The sequence below is a fragment of the Capsicum annuum genome, chromosome 4, assembly GCF_002878395.1.
Source record: "Capsicum annuum cultivar UCD-10X-F1 chromosome 4, UCD10Xv1.1, whole genome shotgun sequence".
NCBI lineage: Eukaryota > Viridiplantae > Streptophyta > Magnoliopsida > Solanales > Solanaceae > Capsicum > Capsicum annuum.
Genome location: NC_061114.1, coordinates 210,355,328 through 210,371,386, shown reverse-complemented (window position 1 = coordinate 210,371,386; position 16,059 = coordinate 210,355,328). Strand labels below are relative to the sequence as shown.

Genomic DNA, 16,059 nt, shown 5'->3' with positions numbered 1-16,059 from the left:
AGATTTCTTGTTCTTTTTGCCTTTTGTTTTTCAATGCGGGAACTAATAGTGATTGTGCATTTGGAATTTAGATGTTTAAAAGTTTTTCCTATTCGGACATGGTATATTAGTGTAGAATGAGATAGAGAAAATTAAAGCCTTTCGAAAAAACACTGTTTGATAAACTTTTATTTTTTGCAAAATTATTTCAACATATATCTTTCATATAATTTGTTTTGTTAGATTTGGTAAATATTTTTTATGTTTGAGATGGAGCTATGATTTGAAGTGTATGAGTTTGGGATTTTAATTTATTTGAATTATTGAGTTTTAAATTAACAATTTATACTTATTCAAGAAATTTTGGAGATAAATACAAAGTTTAAATCAAAGTTATATACTAGCTCCGCCCCTATAATTATGAGTAACATTCACAAAACATGCACTAAATTGATTGCAATAACCAAACAGAAATATAAAAGAAACTAAAACTATCCATATTGTATGTTTCTTGTTTTGCGTAAGCTTATATCCAGAAATACTTCCTTCTTTTTCTAAAAGTTGTCCAAATACTAATGTCTGAGAGTGGCAAATGTATAAGTTGGTCAGCTAAAAGAAAAGGAAAAGAAAAAAGAAAAAAGACTAACCTTAACAATATTAGTATATTTGTTTGTGTTGAAACTAAAATTTTGATGTGTTCTCAATGGAACTTATCACGTACATGGAGTGCATTTCTATTCTACAAAAGATGACATACTTCCTGTACTTGTTTATATTTTGATTTGATATATCTCTTGATCCTTAAAAAGTAATTAAAAAATAATATTTTATTATATCGCTAATTACTACTTATAAGTTTTCTAAATATTGAGAAATAGATTGAAATTAATTAGTGCTAATAATGAGTATAAAATCGGTTTAAAATGATAACTTATATTTTGAATTTTTAAACTAAACAAATAAAAATAAATGGAGGAAATATTTTTTTGGGAGAAAGAATTGGTCTCTAAATCTTTAGAAGAGATTTATAAATTAAAGATACAAGACATCTTACTCCTAATAATAAACGTTTTTGCCTTAAGTGAAATAAGTATTCTCATAGTTGCATAAAATGTTACTAAAAGACAATTATAAATTGCTCCTACAGCCCAAATTGTTACTATTGGACTTAGTGGGCAAGTGCATAAATAGTCGATTTTGGGACCATTATTTAAGTCATGGTTAATGTATATAGAAATTTGTAAGTTTACCTTCTCTAAAATCAATAAAATTGCAAAAACTCACGTATAGAGTTTTGCAACAAACTTTCCTTTTTTATATAAAGTTTCGCTTTTCAAAACCAAACATTTGATACTTTTGCCTTAAGTTTGACTTGTTCTAACATTTTTGTTTGAAATTTGACTTATCAAAATCAAATTTTCAACAATCGTGAGTGAATGTCAGTTGACAAATTTTATACATGTATGTATGCTTGAAGTTTCAAAAGTGTTGAAAGTAATCTTTCTGAAATATGAACTATCTATCAATCTTCATATCTGCTAATGTTTTCAAGTTTTTCTCGAAATTCACTTGATTTAATCTCAATTTTCAATTCGAAATTCTAAATCATTTCTTTAAACTTGCAACAATGACAATTTTAAAGCTTGCGACAATGTTAACTTTAATGGTGAAAATGGGTAAAACTTATTCACCAACCATTGTTTCTCTTTCACTTTCTCATCTCGCACACTATTCACGGACTCATTACTCCCCTCCAAACTAACAAAAATGTAAAATAATAGAAATAAGTGGAAAAAGTGTAGATTGTGTACGACTCTTCTCTAAACCTTGCTAACATAGTACGTTTTATGCATCATGCTGCTCAATAATAAACAGGTAAGGAATATGTGAAACCTCTTATAAGTTTGGCCTTTTCTTCAGACCCCGCTAACACGAGATGCTTTAAAAAGAATCTACGATTTCACCTATCAAAATAGATTAATAGCTAACACAAAGATGCTTTAAAAAGAATCTACGATTTCACCTAACAAAATAGATTAATAGCTATATCTCAGTAAAAATATGTTGAAGTGGTAGGTGGCCGAATCCAATGTACTTGTAAGGCATATTCTCATGTGAGAACGATCTACCTATCCCAACAACCAAACCCACCAACCAAAATAGACAAAATGTCATATTGCTTTGATGCCAAATAAGTACGAGAGAAACATCACGTTGCTTTTGAATAATAGTTACATGTTTTTTTCCGAATGATACATATGCACCTGTAGTACAGGCACTCCAAGTTGATGGTATACATTCACACTTCTCAAATAAAAAATAAAATAAATAGACACATATAGAGTAACTTCCTTGCTTTATTGCTTAGTCCCACCAAACTCTCATTACATCAAAAACAATTTCAGTAAACATATCATATCGTCCAAATAGGTTTTAAGAAAATATAATTTTTCATACAAGCATTCATAATATAAGTGAAGAAGGAATATAAAAGGCAGCAACATTTGAACATTTCCAAATATCTATTGACCTAATACGCTTTGTGATCCAAGCCTCCTTTTTCTCAAACGTTCTGCGATAATGAATGAGAGCTCAAGGGATTGAGATGCATTGAGCCTAGGATCACAGTGGGTGTGGTAACGTGAGCTCAGATCATCAAAGGTCACGGTTCTTGATCCACCGATGCACTCTGTGACATTTTGGCCTGTCATCTCAAGGTGGACTCCTCCTGGGTGGCTGCCTTCTTGCTCATGAACATCAAAGAATGCTCTTACTTCAGCCTGTTGCAAGTAAGTGAGTCATGTGAGATATGTGCTTTGTTTAATGATAGTATAACGTATTTGTGGGACCTCAAACTTTCAATCAATTTTTGAGGGGAATTAGCAATGAAAGAGCTTCATTGAAAAATAACAAAAGACCAGAACACTTGGGCCCGATAATCAAACTCATCGAAAGGGACACACAACAACCAAACCTACTAAAGTAGTTGCACACATTATCTAAACCCACCATCAATATAAAAACTATATATTATCTGTTGACTGATTCACTGAAGAAAAACTTTTCCAAACCCCACGTTACGCCTCTTTTCCTACCAACCCACCATGCTTACTTTCTTGGTCCTGATCTTGCCAAGAAATAACTACCAACTCTTCCCGACAGCTACACATGTTCTCATCATTGGTAGGCCTACTGGTCCATTTAGTGTGCCCCAATGAAAAGAAAAACCTTATTAAATGACTACTAGTTTTTAGTGGCTATCATTTCTATTAAATGACTACTAGTTTTCAGCTTATCAAATGATGAGAGTAGTTCAAGGGAATGGACCCATTGAGCAACCCCCAAGTGCAATGAATCTAACATATTATTACTTATACTATGATTTTCTGTATGACCCTTTCAATGAATTATGAGAGGGCACCGCTTTATTGGATGCAATTAATTTTGCGTACGGAAGAAATTTTTTTTAAGTCTATCGGATGCAATTGATCGGTATAGGTGAACTATACAACTAATTTAAGAACTATTTAATGAATTTTACGAATTCAATTGTCGTCCACTTTCAGTCACATTGTTAACTATTCCTTATCATGTTGAACTTCCCAAAATCGATAATTAGGATATGGGGAATTAAGGATTTCAGAACCTGGCACAAGTGCTTACCCTGATGGAATCGAAAGGTCGAGTTTTTAGACCGCAAGGAGCTTTGATGGTATTTCCGTGCATAGGATCAGATACCCAAGTGACGATTTGCCCTGCTCTTCGGACTGCCCTGATAAGATGAGGAAGCTTAACCCTCATGTTTTCTGCTCCCATTCTGGTAATTATTGTAATCCTCCCAGCTTTGTTTTGAGGGTTCAAAATCTCGATGAGCTTGACCAATGCATTTGGATCCATCTTGTCACTCACCTGCAATACAAAGTTTCATAAGCACCCGACTTACAAAATTCAGAGAAAGAAAAAGGGCAATTACAAAAAGTACAGCACTGCGGTCACCTTAATACCGAGAGGGTTGGCAAGTCCTCTCAAGAACTCAACATGGGCACCATCCAACTGCCTGGTTCTCTCTCCAACCCAAAGCATATGGGCAGAGCAATCATAGTAAAGGCCGGAAGTTGAATCCAACCGTGTTAGTGACTGCTCATAGGGCAAAAGTAAGCACTCATGAGATGTCCAGAACTCGGTGGTTTTCATAATAGGATGTTCCATTGTAAGTCCAGCTGCGGCCATGAAACCAAGTGCCTCATCCACTCTATTAGCTAGTTCACGATACCTATCATTTCAAAAATTACATTATTGGCCCACAAAACTAATCAGTCAACGAGAACTATCTTAGTTAGCAGATGAAAATCACTTATTAGCTAGTCCTGAATAGCATGCACAAAAGAGGACTTTTTATAGCCAAAGAAGACTTGAATGGTTAAGCTCTTTAGAATTTACTAAACATTTGTCATATAATAAACTACTTTGCATTTATGGTAGACATGACTTGGAGCTGTTACAGCTTACTGAGGACATGACCCTAGATAGGAAGGTGTGGAGGTCGAGGATAAGGGTAGAAGGCTAGTGCGGGCGTGGGTTGTAACTAGTAGTTAGGGAGCTCTTGTGTAGCCGGGTTAGGAACCCTAGGACTGTGTCCATTGGTAGGAGCCGCTGGCCTGCTAGTGTATGCTACTACTAGGTGGGTGACCTTTTCTTATTCCTTATTTCCTATCTCTTATTTTCGTATTGCTACTATTTTTCGTGTCTCTCTTATTTCCACTTTTACTATTTCCTATTTCTTTTCCAGTTATGCCACCCATTCTGTTTCATGTTTTACTATGACCTTGCTACCTATTCTTCATCTTGAGCTGGGGTTCTATCGGAAACAGCCTCCCTACTTCTTCGGAGGTAGCGGTATGGACTGCGTACATTCTACCCTCCCCAGACCCCACTTGGTGGGAATACACTTGGTGGGAATACACTGGGTTTGTTGTCGGTGGTGGTGGTGGTAGTATTTTGCAAGTGATAGGAAAATTAACTACATTTTATAAGCATATCAACACTTTTCCAGCTAATATTGCCAATAAGATGAAATGCTAGACAAATACAATTAGAGTGCATAAGCAAAAGATGGAGCATACCTATCACCCTGCTCACTATGCTCAGTGAAATCCAAGTTCCACTGTGTGACTCTCTGCATGGCAGCATATCCTCCCGTAGCGAAAGCCCTCAATAGATTCAAAGTAGCAGCAGATTGGCAGTAGGCCCTGATCAGTCTCTGAGGATCAGGAGTCCTGGACTTGGAATCAAATGCATCTCCATTCACATTGTCTCCCCTGTAACTCGGCAGCTTTACACCATCCTTCTCCTCAAATGGATCTGATCTTGGCTTTGCAAATTGCCCAGCCATTCTTCCAACCTAAACCAAATTCCAAAGGAAGGATCTTGCTTAATACAAGCATATACTTGAACATGGATCACTTTTAAAACATAGAAATCTAAAATAAGTTGACTCCATAAACAGAGTGTATATGATAAATAACAGTCAATTCCAAAGATGCAAGTTAGATTCACTTCCAGCAGACTGTTGAATTAGATCCGCATGTAGTACGATAATTACAAAAAGGTTACTTACCATATATATATTCATGTTACAAATCCCATTTAATTTGACCACTCTAGTAGCCTAATAAGTACATAAAAGTTAAAACTTACCGGAATAAGGACAATACCAACAACAACAACATATTCAATCTAATCACACACAAATGGAGTCTAGTAAAGTACACACAAACCTTACACCGCTCAAGAAAAAAGAATTAACAGAGGGTAAAGAAGTCACATAAAGATACTATAGAGATCATGTCAAAGCATGCTGAAAAAAATAAAACTACAAGAAAATAACATAATAATCAAAGCGAAAATATCAAAAGGACAAGAAACTCCCTAAATAATGCTATGACTACTAGTATGAAAAATAATATCAAGCAAAATTATAAAAATCAATAGACAAGCAAGAATCTAATTTAAATAAGGTATCACTGTCACATCCGTGTGCTTTATATGGGAAACACAAAATTCGATTTTTTAAAGAAAAAAAAGACAGATACACAAAAGACAAAACTGATAAAAGAGAAAAAAAGATCTTACCTTGATCACAGGTACTTGACCACCAAACATAAGAACAGCACCCATTTGAAGAAGAATTCTAAACGTATCCCTAATGTTATTCGCGTTGAATTCCTTAAAGCTCTCAGCACAATCACCTCCTTGCAACAAAAACGCCCTCCCCATAGCCGCCTCAGCAAGCCGCTCTTCAAGGCTCCTCGCTTCACCAGCAAAAACAATAGGAGGAAACTCCTCAATCGTCTTCAGAACGGATCTAAGCTCCTCCTGATTCGGGTATTCCGGTATCTGAAGAGCCTTCTTCGACTTCCAGCTATCCACCGCCCATTCCGTCTTCGTCACCGCCGGAGCCGCCGCCGTAACGGTGGCCGCCGCCGGAGAGGAGGACTTAGAGGGTTTGTCGGAAACAATGGGGTTTTTGGAAGAGTCGGAAGAATGAACGGCTGAGATTGGTTGAACGAATCTAACGGTGGGGAAAGATGCATTTTTAAGAGGGGAAGGAAAAAGAGGTTGATTTTGAGTTAATGATTTGTTAGGGAAAAGGGAGTTGGGAGTGCTAGTATTTGAAAGAGCCATTTGGACAAAATGTAAAATGTGTGTGTAATTTTGTTTGTTTTGGGCACACCTTTTATCTGTTTGTTTTGAGAGAGAGACAGAGAGATGGATGGTGGATGGGGTACCTGAGGAAGAGGGGGAAAATGGAACGGGGTTTTATAAGGGAGGTTTTGTGTATGGGAAAGTGGTTGAAGGGAGGAAGGAGAGAATCGTACAAGTGGATTATGGTTAGGTAAAGGGTATTTTAGGTAAAATAATGAATTGGTACAAAGTCTATGTGCACCTACTTAGAAGACTAAATTTTGATTCAAAAAATATAATTAAACTTTACATATTGAAATATTGTTGTGCACTAAGGTACTTTAGGATTTAACTATAGATATTTTGGCGGAGTTGATCCGTGCTTGTAATATTTATCATAATTTGCTATTTAAAATATTTGACTATCGCATTAATTTATTATTTTCTTCAACTTTGCAACGCTTTCTTATTTGTTGCTATATTTTTGTCACTGTTTCCTTCTTCATTGTATCTAAATTTGCTGCACTTAAGCTGATAATTTTTTAAAAACAACCTCTTTATCTCTTATAATTTAGTGATAAAATCTGTGTATATTCTATCCTCTCAAATCTCACTTATGAAATTTATTGAAATTGAATTTGTTGTTATTGTTAACAATATGTATTTTCTTTCTTTCAAGCTTTTAAGTAAAAGTATGTAGCAGTAATAGTAGGTAAGTATTATCTTCTTTCAAGCTTTTAAATAAAAGTATGTAGTAGTTAATAGTAGGTAAGTATTATCTTCTTTCAAGCCTTTCTTATCATTAGGGGTGTAAATAGGTCGGATTGGTTCAATTTTTCATTAAAATATAACCAAATTAACAATGTCGATTTTCTAAATTTATAAACCAAATCAAATCAATATACAATCGGTTTTTATATTTCGATTTTAATCGATTTTTTTTCGGTTTTTTTTATTTTTCGGTTTTTTTCTCGAGTTTTTTGCAATTATAATGTGATTGTAGAAAAAATTAAATGATTTCACTAAAAAGATTAAAAAAAATAATAAAATAATGCTCATAGAGTAGTTCCAATTAAAATTAAGTTGGCAAATTACTAAGATATTTAAACTGCTATCTCTCAAAGTAATATTATGTGGATACTCAGTGGTTCAATTTGTAAGTCACTAGTCACAATAGCTTGTCTTAAAGTTTCCTTCACGTAAAATGTGAGCATAAAGAAGAATGAAGAATTGAAGTCAACTTATTAAAAATTCAACTCCATAAAATAATTAACTATAACATAATTTCACAAGAAAAGAAAGAAAGAAGAGAAACAAACCTAAATTAAAACTTGACGAATAAGGAGAATGAGAAAAGTAAGATAAAGTAAGATGAAAGTAAGACAAAATAAGCGTTGATTATTTTTGGCATATAACGATAAATTGCGGGGGTTTAAAACCTCCACAATTTTATATATTTTAACGGCAGATTTTTAACTCCCGTAATTCATATAATTTTGTAGATTAATATAACCCCGCAAATAAACTCCCGTAATTTGACCTGTTTTTTTGTAGTGAAGGCAAACAATCAACAAAAGTTTGCTTTAACAAAATAGCTCGAGGGAATCTTAAAACAAAACATCAACTGTAGGAACGATAATGCAACCCAATCTACTATGATGAGGAGTGAGACTGTGAAAGTTGCAACAAAAGAAAAAGATTTTCTAATATCTTGAGCGAGAAGTAGATTTTAGTGAAAAATGAAAGTTGGGTGAAAGTTTGAAGCACATTGCATAAGTGAAAGATCTTGAGATGATCGACTCTAAAACAAGATGATTTTGGTTAGATCAAAATTTCTCAAAGTTAAAGAAAGATCTAAAAATAGAACTAGGGAAAGTGCTATAACTGATGTAATAATTCACTAAAACTAAAAGTCAACCCGGTACCTAGCTTCCTCAGGATACTCAACAACTAGAGTACATTGCAATGATATATATACAATGTCCAAGAGTGAAGAGAAGAATCGATGAGGCGAGTATTCTTGAAAAGAAAATCATTAAAAAAAAAAAGAGAGAGAGAGAATTAAACTCAAAATGTTAGAAAATGCAAAATTAATGATGCAGAAATTGATGCAATTGCTTCAACGGGACAGTGAGATGAAACTATTATTTAATTCCACGTCTGTATACGTTGGTCATTTTTCTTTTTACGCTCATGTTTAAGAAATCATGAATAAAAAGGTAGTTTTATTGATTCATCTCTTACAAATCTTCTTGAAAATTTTACAAATAAGCATGAATACTTTTTAAAAAAATTAATTGAAGGGTAATATTGAAAAAAATTTAATTAATAATTTATTGATTAAGTAAGGAGACCAACTAATATAGGATAAGTATTTAGTAAGACAACTAATTAATATGAGATGAAGGAAGCAATAATTATTTAAAAAAAAACTTTATTAAGGTATGAATATTTGATAAAAAATTAAAATTATTAAAAAAAAAATTATTTCACAATTTAATCTAAATTTTAAACTTGAAATAAGAAATTTGAATTTTAAAGTTTGACGATATTCAGAAGTGATGATTTAGAGCAAGCAGAAGGAAACGAGAAGGTAATTGCATTATTAGAATCGAATACCAGTGAGTTATTTGAAGTTATTACTTTGTTTGCTAGTGAAGAAAGTTTTGTTTGTGCCAAGGAAAAATGTGTTGTGTCAGCAAGACTTCCTAATGAAAGTTGTACTTTTCGTTTAATATATGAGGAGAAAATATGAGCATATAATTAGGGCAGCATATATTTTGGTTTAAATAAAAAAAAAAAATTGAATTGAAATTTAATTTTGATTTGATTTTTTGTTTTTTCATATTGATTTTGGTTTTAAATTTTAAAAATTTGGTTAAATGATTTAATTTTTGGATTTACAAAAAAAAAATTCGGATAAACTAAAAAACTGAAATTATATAAATAATATATTATAATATATATATATATATATAATTTAATATATATGTAAATATACTAAAAATATAATATAATCTGGTATAACATATAAATATATAAATTAGTAACCCTAAATCCTAATATACTGCTTTACTTTATACCATAACATTAACGTGAAGGCTGCAGCAGCGCTCAACCATCCTCAGTTCGTCAATTCATTTGAAATTTCAACATCGCCAACGACAGTCGTTTGATCAGTTCATTTGCTCAGTTCGTCACTGCCGTCGGTAGTCGTTGCCGAGTGCTGCCACTGCCGTCACACCAACGGCGATGACTCAGCGAGATCGATATTTATGGTTATTTCATGCATGTTGAATTAATTATATTTGAAAATGAAAAATAGGTATGAAAAAAAGATTATTTTTCTAGAAAAATCATCAATTTTAAATGCTCAATGCTTTAATCTTTAAAATCGAAATAAAAATCCGAAATAGCCGAACCAAATTTGTAAAAATCGAGCCAAATCAAAATAATTTTAGTTTGGTTATGGTTTTCATTCTCGTCAATTCGAAAATGAAAAAACGAATCGATACTCAACAATCAAATCGAACAAACCGAACGCCCACCCATACATATATAATGGATAAGTGAGGATAATTCTTCTCCATTTTCTATTTAATTGCTTTAGCATAGCTTATAGAACCAAGAACATGAAACATCTATGTAACGCCACAAACATGCATGATCTACAAGTCTACAAGTAATTTTGATGAAATTATCCGGCGTATTTCCTTAAAGTGGAGTAAGAAATAAAGTGTGTGTCGTTTATATTTATGTTTTAGAGGTGAGGTGAAAAGATTGTTTTTGATAGATCCCGACACAAGATAAAAACAATCTAAAAAAAGAGAAAATGAAAGAATAACAATAAATAATAACAAAGCAACATCTAGTATCAAAAATGAAACTATCACAAAATACTACTACGATCAATCTATCAAAAAAAAAAAAAAAAAAAAAGGGAAAGAAAGCTAACCTACTCCGTCATGCTCACCAACTCAATCCAATTCAAGCATACACGTGTGTGAATGCAGAGCCCGAGTTTTCAATAAAAAGATCAAATATAGGAAATAAAAATACGAAAATTCTTTTATTTCAATTTATATGCCTTAGTTAATAAAAAAAAACTCTTTGATTATATTTTTAAAAATACTTTCTACATATTTTAACTTATTAAATTTTGTAATTTATAGTATTTTTCATTTAATTTCTAAATGGTTCCTTTTCTAAATATATAAATTTAATTTTGAAAAGTGTAAATACTTTATAACCAAATTCATACTAAATATTAATTAAATATATGTAGCCACCGTTTTGACGGTATAGCATGGTTACTTTAATTTTTTTTTTTCATTTCACCTTTATTTGTTATTTAAAAATCTTACCCTATATTCTTTTTTTTATAGTAATCTTACCCCGTATCTTATTTTTCTTAAGTTTATCATTCAAATTATTGATGTGTGAGATAATTATGTAATGACGAAAAACGATATAATCTATTCAAATATTGTATTTATTAAAATAATACATACCATACAATACGACACAATATCATATGATGTCGGTATTATGAAACAATCCATAACAATCATCCAAACATAGTGAGGAGGGAGTGGGGTTGGGGTGGGAGATGTTGTACATTAACATGTACTCCCTCCGTCCCATTTTACTTGTCTTAAATTGGGATGACACAATAATTAAAAAAAATAATAAATAATATGACTAGTTTACCAAAGTACCCCTATTAAATGATGTTTACATTTTAATTTAAAGAAAAAGTAATTAATGCAAAGGCTAAAACATGAAAAAAATAAATTTATCTTATCTTGATAAGTTAAATGGGATATCAACTTAGCCAATTTGAGACGGATAAAATAGGATGGAGAGAGTATTTAGTTGATCAGAGAAGTAATCAACATTTCAATGCCAGATTATGATTTAATTTACTAAAAAAGAGAACATACATAAGGGCCACTTGCATTTAGATTAGGCGAATAAGCACTAAATTCACCCAATCTAAATATGCATTTTAGATTTCAGACTTAGTCAACTGTAATTAAAGTTTGTAATGATTTCGAACTCTATTTTAAACACCTTTTAAGTGCAGCACTAATAATTGGTTAATTTATATATGAGGACCCTTCTTTCTTTTTAATCTTCACTACATATAAGATAATTGGTCCGCGCATTGCGCGATAAAAAACAATTGCTTTGTAAACTTTAATTGATATGTAATTAATGAAATAAGACATAGAAACGGAAAAAAATAAAGGTTAAATCTTAAAATTAAATATCCAAAAAAATATTAAAAACAAATTTCAATTAAGCATGTATTTTGACTTCAATCAAACTCATATACGGAGCACTATAGATTTTAGATTGTTATCGATAAATAATATACTTGAGTCTTTTAAATTTTAACTTTTTTTCTTATTTGCTATTGGAAGTTCATGAAGTATCAAAAAATTAATTATAAATATTTCATTTGAATAATTCTTGTCAGAACTCAATCAAAGGTGAAAATAAATATTTTATAATATGAGTTATTCTACGTGATCATATCACTAAGTTGATAAATTATGAACTTATATACACTAATTAATCTAGAACCATGATATACATTATGATTTAATATTAGCCTTTTAATTTTATTTTTTTTCTTAAAATGAAGAATGTTGCTTATTTTTATTACGAGTGCAATTGTAACCTTTCCCATACTCTACATCACTACACAATCATGCCAGTAATAATATATTTATTATTTGATTTAGACGTAATAATTTGATTTACATATAATAGATCTAAAAAAGAAATTACATTTCTTTATATTTTATTTAATATATTTCTTAAGATAAAGTATAATTCTTTTTATTAATTAAAAATAAATAAAAAAGCAACAAAATAAGAAAGGTGATATGGAGTAATACTCCTAAAATATTTAACATTTTCTTTCTTATTTTTTCCCTTTCCTTATTCTTTGTTTTAAAATCATATTTCATCCCCTCCTTTTTCGTTAAAATGATTCACCATCCATCTTTGCAAATTTTCGTCTATAACTTTTACTAAATTTTTTTGTCAATATTCTTTTAATTTTTGTTATCCCAATCTTTGCCTAAAATTAATAAAATCCACATTTTACTTCAATTTTTATGCCCAAATCTTCTTCCTCTTTTTTTTTTTATATTCTTTTACTATATCAATACTTTCATATTACATCCTTTACATTTATTATAGGCCTATTATATAAAAATTTTCAAAAAGAAAAAGAGAGAGGAGAGGAGGAAATAAAACTTTCATAAGCTCTTTTATATACACTTTATTGTATACATACAATACAAGAACAAAAAATTATTAAAGAGCTCTTTCACGCTACGCTATTGAATCCATTTCTAATTTTCTCATCAGATTTATTATCATCAACATTTTTTTTTCATCCTTGTAATTCGTCGCCAATATCTCTTACCTCTTATCATCAATATCTCTTTTTCATCCTCGTATTCATCTATTTACTTGGATGTAACAAACTCGTTAGGCTGTATCTCTGGAGTACCTTTTATCATTAATATCCATCCTTGTATTCATCTATTTATTCTGACTCAATAAACTCCACAGACGGATTTTGATAAATAATAACAAATTTCTAGCAAAATATTATTTTCTCTATATGCTTGCTAATCCTTTGAAAAGGATTGTATGCCAAAATCAGAAGCTATTGGCTTTGTATTTATATATTAGAAGTTTTTCATTTTTCATTTTTCTTTTTGCCTAATTACTGTAATTAAATTTGCGTTATAAATTTCTGCAATAAATGAAGAAACGTGGGGGGAGAAATAGCCATTTACAATACATGATTAAATTTTAAGGTGCAAGAGCATTGTGTTTTTCTGTGTTACAATGCATGGCAATTATAATAGCCATTTAAGGTGAAATTATTAAGAGCATTAATGGAGAAGGAAATTAAATATGACTATCTTTCATATTCTATAAATATTTAAGTAAAATTTTAGCTTTTTAAAATTAGAAAAAATGTCAAAAAAATCATAAAAAAGATAAATCTGAATGCTAGCCTTAGAGGCATGCTACATCAGCAACTCCACAATCTTCCTTTATATATACGGAGAGATTTTTTCCTCTTCTTTTTTAGTCATTTTCTTCCTTCTTGTTGACAGGTATTAAACTATAGAAGAAGAAAAAAAATCTGAAACACCTTTCTTCCATGTCTTTTTTTTGTTGTTGTTGCTCCAGTGAATGTCACACTATATGTAGGGGTGTTCATGGTTTGGTTTTTAATTAAATCGAATCGCGATTCAAATCAAACCAATTAAAAAAAATTGATATTTGGTTAGATTTGGTTTGGTTTTACTTTAAAATAACCGACAAAATAATCAAACCGAACCGATATATATATATTATATATATATAATATAATTATTTATGTCTTATTCATAAATACAATATAAATATTTGTTACATTTTATATTTTAATCATGATTTAACTTTAGTCGTAACACATTAAGTCATTTCTTCATCTAGTTGATAGTACCTTATGAGATTCTAAGTGAATTTCGCACTTTGAATGACAAATGATACTAATTGTGAAAATAATATCTTGCTGTATATTGAAATTCATAGCTGAGATTCATTTGACTATAGACAACCATTAATTTTAACTTTCTTTTTGAATCTTGTTGTGCAAAAAGTTTATGCGTTCACCTTTTGGGTGATTTATCATATCATTCTGTTAAATGTAATTTTAAAATATTTTTTTAGAAGCATTCATATTCATATGGTGTTGTTCATAACTTTGCCAAAGTATAACACTCAATTGACATCTTAGTTTCAAAGTTGAGATACAACACTCGGTTAACATCTCATATGTTAGATTAGATTTATTTTTTTAAATTTTCAACTTTTATCATTAGCTAAAGTTATAAACCGAAAAAACCGAACTAAACCGACAAGAACCAAACCGACGGTTATTTTTTTGTTTGGTTTGATTTGGTTTTAGAAATTTAAAATCCAACTAAGTTGGTTTGGTTATAGTTTTGACCAATAACCGACCCATGAACACCCCTAACTGTACATTATCATTTAGTGAGTTAATATTATTTTGCTTTGAGTGCAACTTTTTTATAATATCTTTTAAAAAAATAAATAAAAGAAATTGTTATTCTATAATATTTTTTATTTAATTTCCAATCATGTACTTAAGTTTTACGTAAATTTTATGTTCAAAATATTCAGAAATTAATGTCCAAACTGACACAGGAAGTCGAAAATTTTGACTGACCTTATACGTTGAACCTCTCGTTATTTTTGAAAGAAAAGTATATTTTTTTTTGCGATTAATTGTTGATGTCACTTCTTTGTTTGTTTTGCTTCTTTTCTTTTAGTACATAAATATTTTGATAAATAATAAATATGTTCACCAAAAAATGTTGGTATCATAATGGCTTCATCATCAGTTTACCAACTTATGAATCTGTTGACCAACAACAATAGGACCTCGAGTCTTCAATCCACCAACCTCATTTTCTTTATTTATTATATATCTTCCCTTTTTATTAATAGTAATGAAAATAGTAATATTCCTTTTATTTTGGCAACTTTACCAACCATTTTGTTGGTCCTCTATTTAATGGGATAGCTTATCTTCTCCATATTAAAATTAAGGGTCTAATATCAAAATTGAAATCGTTTCCAAACTTTACAAAGATGCTTTCTAAAGTCTAATATAGGTAATATTTATTAGAAACATGTGGGGGTGTTGAGATTGCAATAGTAAAGCGTCATAACTCATGTGAAAATAATAATTGCAAGTATTGGACATCAATGAACCAAACATCAAAGAAAAGAATACTAAAAGATGTATAGTATTTAATGTGGTTGGATAATTGATCTACATATGATAAAATTAATACTACATAAAAAATATTAAAAGAATATCTCCTCCTAAACAAAATTTCTTTGTAATTACAATGTCGGTGATATTATGTTTCTGTATTTGAATGCTTTTGTGTTTATGTATGTGGTTGCTAAGATCTTCTATATATAGAAGTTCCAAACTTCTCTTCTCAAAAAAAAAAAAAAGAAGATAAATGTGGAAGTATTATTTTTCATCAAGAATATTATTTTGAAGCAAAACTCAATTATAATATAGAGCTCATCCATTTAGAACGAAATTAACGGGAGCAAAGAGAGCTACCTTAATGGAGAATTGTTTAGTTTGTTTTAAGTGTTATAAAGTTTCCCTGTACAAGTCAACACAATGAAAGCTAGCCTTTTGTCATGATATAGTGAAAATTAAAACTTTAATTTTGACAAGAATTCAATTGGCACTTTAACCATGACCTGGTATATTCTATGACATATCCCTCCACTTGTAATTTCCTAGTCAATTGTTTGAAGGACTAAATT

At 30.6% G+C, this 16,059-nt stretch overlaps 1 protein-coding gene across 1 annotated transcript; it reads right to left on the bottom strand.

The window, feature by feature from the left end:
• Positions 1 to 2,318: 2,318 nt before the first annotated feature.
• LOC107867463 (phospho-2-dehydro-3-deoxyheptonate aldolase 1, chloroplastic) lies at positions 2,319 to 7,098 on the bottom strand. Its single transcript, XM_016713717.2, has 5 exons — positions 6,112 to 7,098; positions 5,103 to 5,380; positions 3,976 to 4,252; positions 3,643 to 3,888; positions 2,319 to 2,759 (listed from the first exon to the last, which is right to left on the bottom strand). The coding sequence occupies exons 1-5, from the start codon at positions 6,661 to 6,663 to the stop codon at positions 2,502 to 2,504; spliced, it is 1,611 nt and encodes a 536-aa protein (XP_016569203.2). The 5' UTR covers positions 6,664 to 7,098; the 3' UTR covers positions 2,319 to 2,501.
• Positions 7,099 to 16,059: the final 8,961 nt, after the last annotated feature.

Coding starts and splice junctions, on each gene's coding strand:
- LOC107867463 (XM_016713717.2), bottom strand. CDS start 6,663: ATGGCTCTTTCAAATACTAGCACTCCCAACTCCCTTTTCCCTAACAAA. Junction 4,253..5,102: donor CATAGTGAGCAGGGTGATAG/GTATGCTCCATC, acceptor TTGAAATGATAG/GTATCGTGAACTAGCTAATA. Junction 3,889..3,975: donor CCAACCCTCTCGGTATTAAG/GTGACCGCAGTG, acceptor TTTGTATTGCAG/GTGAGTGACAAGATGGATCC.